This window comes from Centroberyx gerrardi, chromosome 20 (assembly GCF_048128805.1).
Source record: "Centroberyx gerrardi isolate f3 chromosome 20, fCenGer3.hap1.cur.20231027, whole genome shotgun sequence".
Taxonomy (NCBI): domain Eukaryota; kingdom Metazoa; phylum Chordata; class Actinopteri; order Beryciformes; family Berycidae; genus Centroberyx; species Centroberyx gerrardi.
In genome coordinates, this window is record NC_136016.1 from 16,667,976 (window position 1) to 16,676,601 (window position 8,626).

Sequence of the window (8,626 nt, forward strand, 5' to 3'; positions counted from 1 at the left end):
CACTGACACGTCCTGCGTGGGAAGAAAATGTATAGTAGTAAATTGCTAACAAATGCCATTGTCATGCTTATGCAATCTAGCCTAGTTTTTGTCAGGCAAAGGATTCCTTGTGTAGCAGGCGTTCCCTCCGCGCAACTCAACACTGTTACTTTAAAGATAGCATTGTTGCCTTATGTCATTGTTAAGCCAATCAATTCGTTCATCAGGCTAGTTGACTTCAGAGAACCAAATTGGGATTTTGACCACAACAAAGTGTTTACTGAAGTTAGGCCAATTACAAGTATGCTACTTAATCATTTAACAGCTAACAAACTGGCTTCTACTTCTGTGATGAGGAATGAATGCTCTTTTTATGGAAATGAATGTATTACAACTAGTTATAATAATGAATCAATGAGTTCTAAATAGCGCAAATCACCTAGCCTACTAAAATGACATCCTGTCACTTTGAAAACTATGCTAAAATGTCTGGAATGACTGTTGCACAATGCAGCATTAATGGTGTAATGGGGTCAGGTTTGTGTAGCAGTCACTATGTTATTAGAAAATGTCATTAAAATGGAAGGATCCTTAATATTTGTTTACATTTTGTGTTGTATCTTTCTCCCTGACTTAGTTAATTTGTAGAAAAAAATATAGAAAATGATTGTTCAACCTCTGAAGTGTCATACTTATGCTATGCACTTATCTCATGACGAATCTCTTCTGGTTCCTCCTCATGACTCCCACATGACAAACCCTTTACAGCACATATTGCTCATTCTCCAGTGATCAATATCAGTCCCTTATGCTCCCAACCTGCCCTGTTGATCAATATCGGCCTCCATTAGGAACATCTCTCCAGCTGGGCCGTGCCATTAGCTTATCTCAGCATGACATCAGATCTTCTGGGGTTTCGCCTCGTCATTCTGGCACCTGTCAAAAATACAGTAGATGCAGAGTACACAGTGATAAGAAGCCTGGCTGTCATCGTCTCTTGTTTGACGATGTCTCTGCTCACTAGCTTGTGTCACATTATTGCTCAGGATCCTCTAACATGCCGATTTAAGATAAGGGAATTGGCCTGACGACATCAAATTTACGGTCTATCAGCACAGCAATGAACTGGTGGTGAGGAGGAACGCTTGCTCAATTTGAAGCCATTTTGCTGAAATGATTTATGGAGTCTGCATGAACAGCCACCTAAGCTGAGAGATGCAACAATGCTAGGAAATTAGCCAAACCTCGAAGGAATATCTCTTACAAAATAGACTGAGGCACAGGCGGTTGCCCTATTGTAAACCTCAGATATTAGGTCACATTGATTCATTCATTTGGATGGTCCAGTGTTGATACCCGACTTCCTATCAAGTGACTATAATGTGTCACTAAGTCTACTGAAGTGATACTTGTGTGAATTAGTCTATAGATATTAGGTTGGGGTTAGACAAAGTTCAGGCTTAGGGTTACATAGTCTGTAGAGATGCAACAAATAGGCACATGACACTTTGAACATCTACTTTTTGTCTCCTGATAACACTCCTGATCAACACTGGACTATCCAAATAAAATGTTAACTAATATTCCTCTATTTTTTTTGTTTTTAAATCTTAGGTTTCATGTTTCACGGGCAAGCTTTGTTCAAACCCACATAACTTTATTTTAAATTCTAGTCAAGATCCCAAGGTTTCCAAAGATACCAAATATGTCATGCTGGGTTACAAGGAAATGTGTAGAAAATGATGAACAAAAGTCTGCATGTTTTTTCCATTTGATATAATGGTGCAGCCATAAAAAATGGCGCCTTGGGTTTGAATATTTCAATATAAGCGTGTGTTATAGTGCCAAAAAGCGTTGGAACGAGCAGATACAGAATGTGACATTGTATGGAAAAATCTTTTTTCTAACTTTGAAGCTACTTAAGAGGAAGTTAAGAGGAAACTCAGGGTGCAAGAGATTAACAGCTGACTTCAAAGGCCCTTTCAAGTGACTTTTTTTTTTACTTGGGAACATTACATTTATATTTCCCAAGTTACCTCATAGCATACAAGGATATTACCCTATGAATCATTTAATCTTATCAAAGCACATCAGTGTTCCTTGTTAGTCAAGGAACTTGAAGTTTGCACAGGAATGTTTATTCAGTTTTAAGTGTGTAATTTTGGCAAGCTTTACCTGACACCCACGTGCCATTTGTTAAGGTCAAATGCTTTTCTTTGGAAAAAATACAATGAGAGGACAAAGTGCATCCAGATATGAATCACATACGAGGAAGTAAAACCACAGTGGATCTATTGGGTGGGGATTATGTTTTGCGTCTTTGAAATGGAATCCACCTGTATTAGTATAACAGGCTGTAATTGCAGTCTTTACCCGGCCTGAAGTTTTGAGAACAGTCGTCTCAAGTGTCTGGTTCAACTCCAGACAAAAAGTGCAACAATGGGGATTAAATTTGATGCTGCTGTGCTGTGGGATCCAAAAAACGAGTCTATTCAACTCGCTGTATTCAAACGTCCAGAACTTCCCTTGTTGCCTTACAAAGATTTTTAAACAAGTTGCTGTTTGTGTAAAGAAGAAGAAGAAACCAGTGCTGAGAGTAGTAGAAAAAAAATGATTGACACCAAGTAATTTATTTACTTCAAAACGTTTCATAAGATCAAATGGTCACAGTTCTGTTACATGTGCAAGTAATGCAAGACAGCGTTGGAGGTATAAATCATAGAATATTGTGATAAATAATGGTGCTCATTTGATTGAGTGATTGACACATCAGTCCTTCATTACACCAACTGAAACCAGCAGCACAGAGATTTACGATGGGATTCTTCAGCATTGCAATTTGGCTTCGTTCCATTTGAGAACTGCGTATCTGCACAGATCCAAATTTAGTGCACGGGGACAAAAAAAGGGTGATATTCAGGTTCCAGCACGATAACTGTTAAGTTCCTGAAGCCTGTGGCGATCTCACAGGGAGAGTTTCTTAAAGCTCTTGCTTTAAAGTGGCAACTGAGAATGTAAAGGCAAAATATAACCAAATAAACACTGTCACAGTGATGGGATAAGAAGGCCATTATCAATGAAAAATTTAAAAAGGTGAAAGGTTTAATTACGTTGCTGGATTCCAACCCAATGTCAAATGGGAATAATTTGTGCTCCCAGTAAACTGCAGCGGCCCTGCGACGTGCCTCTCTTGCCAGGCAGCTAAGGCGGGAGTTGGCCCCTTTGGATTCGGAAAGTAGCTTTGGTGGCTCAAAGCGAAGATAAAGTCGGCAGGTTCATATGGAAGAAGGGAGGAATGATGGTGGAAAAGGAAAAAATAATTTAGGTGCACGGACACAAGCGGTCTACCAATAGGTTCTGCTGCTGGCATGCTCCCACGGCTCCCATAGAAGTTCACCAGCAATGCCACAAGTTGAGCGACTTGTAAAACAGAGATGAGACACTGGCAGTGAACTTAAGCATTGTATTTTTAGCTAGTGCTAGCTCTAATGTTTCCCAAGTATGAGGCTGAGGGCCATGAGGCCGAGGGAGTAGCAGCCTTTGGAGGATCCGCTGGTCTGCGTTGTGACCGGCAGGGCTGGCTGAGTGCTTCTGAAGACGTTGACCATCAAAGGCGACGTGCTGTTGCCGACGCGAACGGTCTTGCTGAAGAGGTCAATCTGGAGACAAGACAGTCAACCAATTAGATGCAATAAAGTACTGTGTGAGCATTTGTCATCATACTGCTGCTTTCCATTAGAACACTGATGTACTTAAAGTCCCCATTAAATGAACTCCCATTACATTTACTTCCTGGAAAACACAGTATCATTCATGGTGACCTCATGCTGCATTAGTAAGCAGAAATCAGATTTTTGAACAATCCCGCCCCTCCGCACCCCTCCCATCAAATAAAATTGCCTTTCTCTCCATGACTCATATTCTATTGGTTTAGTCTTTTAAATGATCCCTCACTGCGTCATGTCCCGCCCCAACCACAAATGCATCAAATCAAGGAAGTAAAGATGCCATTTCATGTGGTCTTTAAGACCGTAATCTAAATTTACAATGAAATCCAAACTCACCAGTTCTCTGTTGACTTTGATTGATTGCTTGAACACAGTCCAAACAACAACTTCATTGCAAGTGGGTGTGGTCAAGGAGCCAAGGTAGCGATAGTACTGGGTACGATCCACTCCAACCAGGAGATCATCCAATGAAATGCCAGGATCTAGATTTAACTGTTGACCTGCAGACAGAAACACGATCTCTGAAGGAAACTGCAGTTGAAGCGCTATTGGATTCCTAAACATCAAATCAAAATTTCCACAAGGAAAAGGCCAAAACATCCGCTTACCCTCTTCTGTGATGTTGGCCAGGTAGGAGGTCAATTTGTGCCAGGCTGCAAATGAAGAGGTTGTATTGCTTGACGTCTCCTGAAAAAAAAGCACACAATATTCAGTTCAGCTTTACTGCCATTCCACATTCCACAGTTCACAGTGGAGGGAAAAGAAAAAAAGCTTCTGTGGGGTTATGGCACAAATAAGAGTGAAACAAAATAGGAAACAAAAGCAAAGACAATACAAGAATAAACAGTACAACCTAACAGTGCAATACAATAGTAACAATAAAGCGACTGGAATTGCAGTTTTAACATACTGCAGTTAGTAAGTGGTACATGGTAAAGTTTAAAATGGGCGATATGAAAGCACTTCCTCACCTCTATGAGGAAACCAAGAGCAGCAAGTCCTGTGGAGTCCGCAAGGGCGAGAGTCGTGTTCCCATTAACGGATGACTTGAAATTTACTATGTGGAGCTGAGGAAGTGAATTAAAGCAAGAAAGACATTTTTTTTTAATATAGTTTTAATTTAATTATGAAGCCTTAATTTGAAATTCTGCAAGGTTCGACTTGGCCTCTCACCTCCATGGGATACTGTTTGCCGTCCACAGTGTGTTCGGAGCCGGGGACAGAGCTGCCGTTCCCCCAGTGCAGGTGGAACTGGATGCTGTCGTAGGCCTCGGACAGGCCGCCTCCTGAGACCTGGACGCCGCTCGCAAGGGTCACTTTGACTGGAAGGGGGGAGAAAAACAGGAGGTATTGAAAACGTCCCAGATAAGAGAAATCAAACTGGCCCAGAGGAGAAAGGCCATTGACTGAAGACATCATGGGGCTGTTCCAGACTAAATTAAGAGCTACCGAAAACACCCCAACATGCAAAAAAGGAAGAAAAAAAAAGTTCATAGTTATTATGGGAAGGGGCATATCTTTACCATCTACCCCAAGGCTTGAACATCTAGGTAACTGAAATAAGTCAAGCCAAATTCTGACAAACCTGAAAGCCAACATTATGAACCCGGTCTCCTTTATGCAACCAAATACCTGCATAAGCATTTAGGGTGACAGGACAGGTTTTCCTTCCCCCGCTGCTCACCTGTCTCGCCGGTGTTGGAGATCTTTTTCAATGTGGAGTTGCTGTTGTAGTTGGTAAAGCTGAAGGCAGTCAGGCTGGAGTCGCCCGTGGCAGATGCTGAGACGATGTTAATAGGAGACTGCCTGGAGCCATTGCAAAATTTAGGAGCAATGGTGGCCCACTGAGTTTCATCTAGAAATAGAAACAGGTGTAAAACTTTCAATGCACTAAGGGGAACAGCAGTAAAACAGCAGTAAAGTAAGTAAAGAATTAGAAAACTGTGAATCATGCTGTATAGAAGAAAGGAGGTATAGTAGCTACTTACTGCAACTTGGAAGATGGTAACACCACTCTGTGGAGGAGGAAAACAGCGTTTTACTCATTTACTAACTTACTGATTTAATGACAAATAGTCTGCCCTAAGGTACATTGTATTCCACAAGAATGAATGAGAACAGATTAACAAATAAATGAAGAAAATCACCTACCGACTGTGCCTGTGGCACAGTGGACGCTGGCTGTGAGGGCGCACGCAACAAACGCAGCAAGAAGCCAATTCATCTAAAACGATACAGACAACAACTTAAACGTCGTGAAATCCAACTTACATTTAACAAAAAAATTATGATCAAACAAATTAAATCATCGACAGAAAATGCACCTGTCGCACAAAAAAACCCAAATGCATTAACTTCCAATTGTTTTTAGTTTAGGATCAAAATATTTTGGTGCAGGCATTCTTTGCCATCCTGCAAAACTGGATGCCTGTAAAATGATTCATCTAACAATTAGCCAATTATATTGCAATGCTACTATTCCACAAACCTTACATATAGTCTATATACCCTTTAACAGAGTGTGATCCCCGTTTCAAAAAGTTCAAAAATTGATGAAGGCACTGCGACAGGTGACTAGTCTAAATACCTAATAAACCTAATGCGCTAATATAAACACACAGCCAGTTTCAGGCAATTAGAAGCGGAGCTCGGCTGCAGATGAAGCGCGTGCCACCTGACCAGGTGAGTGTCTTACCTTCGCACCTGTCCTTGTCTCTCTGCTAATACCTGCTGAGCCTCATCCTCCCTTTTTATCTGCTCGGCCACTCCAGCAAACTATTTGAAACCGCCTCTGTTTTACATTTCACTCATACCTTCCCCGGGGATTTCCGGAGCTGACAAGAAGATTTTTTTAATTTTTTTATCATTAATCTTTTTTTAATTTGTTTTGGGGTTGTTGTTGTTTTTTTTTTTTTTTGGGGGGGGGGGCGTTCCCCCATTTTTGTGTTTATTTTCATGGAAGTTTCGTATAATATTTCTATAGGTGTCAGCATACTGAAGTGGACTTAAATTAGTCTTATTGTTCGACACCTATTATTATTTCAAATTAATGTATAGAAATGCATAGATAGACAAACAGACTCATTGTGGCTGAGAGCAAGACCCTTTTTTATATCAATAACATGAGATTAAACCTTCAAAACCAGTTTCTCTTGCTGCGTGATTTAATTCCCCCAGCTCTTCCCTTGTTTTCCATACACAGTCGATACAAAAATAAACGTCAATTGGCTCCACCCGGATAATATGACTGATGATGGCTGCTTTTCTCATACGTCATCTCATCATGATCTTGCTGGATTTTTTTATTTTTTGTGTGAACAGGAAATAAAATGTTAAAGCCTGTTACTAGGTGTGTTAGTATTAAAGGAGACAATGTTAAGCTTAAAATGTAGGATACAGTAAGTAAACCCATTGATAGTTTGAAATAACATAGGACCTACTTAGCACCTACTTAAATGTCTAAAATGTGTTTACATTAATTCATTTAGAAGCTTTCCTCTTCACTGCAACAATTTTAACACAAGAGGAATCAAATTTGAGAACTTTGCTTTCAAGAATCCCATTTATTCGTACGTTATTTCTTAGCAAACAAAATAAGAAAAAAGTTAAGGAAATAAATCAGAGCTATTTTGATGAATATCAGCTTTTCTTGACTTTTTTCCTATGACTAAAGTTATCCTACAAAAAAATGAAATAAAAATATATATATATTAAAAAAACAAAAAACAATAGCACTTAAGACATTTTTTTTTTCCTAAGAAAGTTTATGTGAATCCAGCTCCTGGGATGTAGTGAGTGGGGAAACCAGTCTTCAGATGGAGGGCCCAGAGCAAGACCCTGGATTCCCTGTCGCTCCAGGAGAAAAAAAAAAGACAAATTTCTCCTTCAGGGGATTAATGGAGTATCACAATATGTCAAAGTTTGGTTATAACTGGACAATATCAGTGTAATATCTAGGATTTCTGTTACCAGAAGGTATTAGTAGTATTTACAAATGTAGTTTTCTTTCAGTATTTCCAAACATATCAAATAAGCCTGTGGTTTGTTAACTGAAAATAGAGATGACGTAATACTGTGGCATCAGGGCTGGAAAATGCAACATTTGCAGTTTCTCTTTAGTTGTGTCGTGACTGTGCCCTCCACAGCTGTTGGCAACACGGATAAATAATTATGAGCTTAAAAAAAGCTAAAACAAATAGTATTGAGCTGCATTCTCTGCTCTGAGAATTTGTTAAATTATTTCTGAGATATAATTGTTCTGAAAAATAGTTTATTTCCATGTGGGATAATCATCACTTGCTCACTAAAGTTGTGCATGACTTGCAGTGTAAATTTCACTTCACTGTATATGGCAGCACTGTGATCAGGTCCAACCTGTAGTGCGCAGGCCTGGATCTCATTTATATAACACTGATATAACATCATGCCCTTCAGTCTCATTCACTCAGAATGAATGGCCAGCATGTAGTGGCCTAGGCTAGCTGTATTGTTATCATTATCATATCCATCAAACCTCAGAATGAGTCACTAGTACCCAAAGAGCTGAGTGTGACCTGTTCCTGACCTTTTTTTTCTGTATTACCCGTTTCATACAATAAAACAACCTCAAATGAATCAGGTAGTTGATGTCCTTAAGGCCAGATTTAGGAGACCAGATCGAGGGGGGAAACACCTCCATAATAGCCTTAAAGTGTCTTTGAATTTGTTCTGAATACATTCCAAGTGCTTTTGGAAAATATTCTATTATCATATATCACTAACCCATCAGTGAGCGACTCTTTCTGATGTATCCATTGTAGAAACAATCCAGACCGAGACGAGAGAGCGGGATCAAGAGGGGGGAAGAGAGTGAAGACTGGGAATGTCTCAACGGATATGAATTTATGAACATGACTGCTCGACTTGTGAACTGCCTACAT

General features: G+C 39.9%; 1 protein-coding gene across 2 annotated transcripts; it reads right to left on the reverse strand.

Moving 5' to 3' along the window:
• Positions 1-2,579: 2,579 nt before the first annotated feature.
• LOC139918088 (carbonic anhydrase 4) lies at positions 2,580-6,468 on the reverse strand. 2 transcript variants are annotated; one of them, XM_071907361.2, is made up of 9 exons: positions 6,403-6,468; positions 5,859-5,931; positions 5,696-5,722; positions 5,392-5,562; positions 4,881-5,029; positions 4,679-4,774; positions 4,316-4,394; positions 4,044-4,207; positions 2,580-3,638 (listed from the first exon to the last, which is right to left on the reverse strand). In XM_071907361.2, exons 2-9 carry the CDS (start codon positions 5,929-5,931, stop codon positions 3,465-3,467), a joined length of 933 nt encoding a protein of 310 aa, XP_071763462.2. In that variant the 5' UTR covers positions 6,403-6,468; the 3' UTR covers positions 2,580-3,464. The 2 variants fall into 2 exon arrangements, with proteins under 2 accessions (XP_071763462.2, XP_071763463.2); XM_071907362.2 differs by having other exon boundaries at positions 6,216-6,436.
• Positions 6,469-8,626: the final 2,158 nt, after the last annotated feature.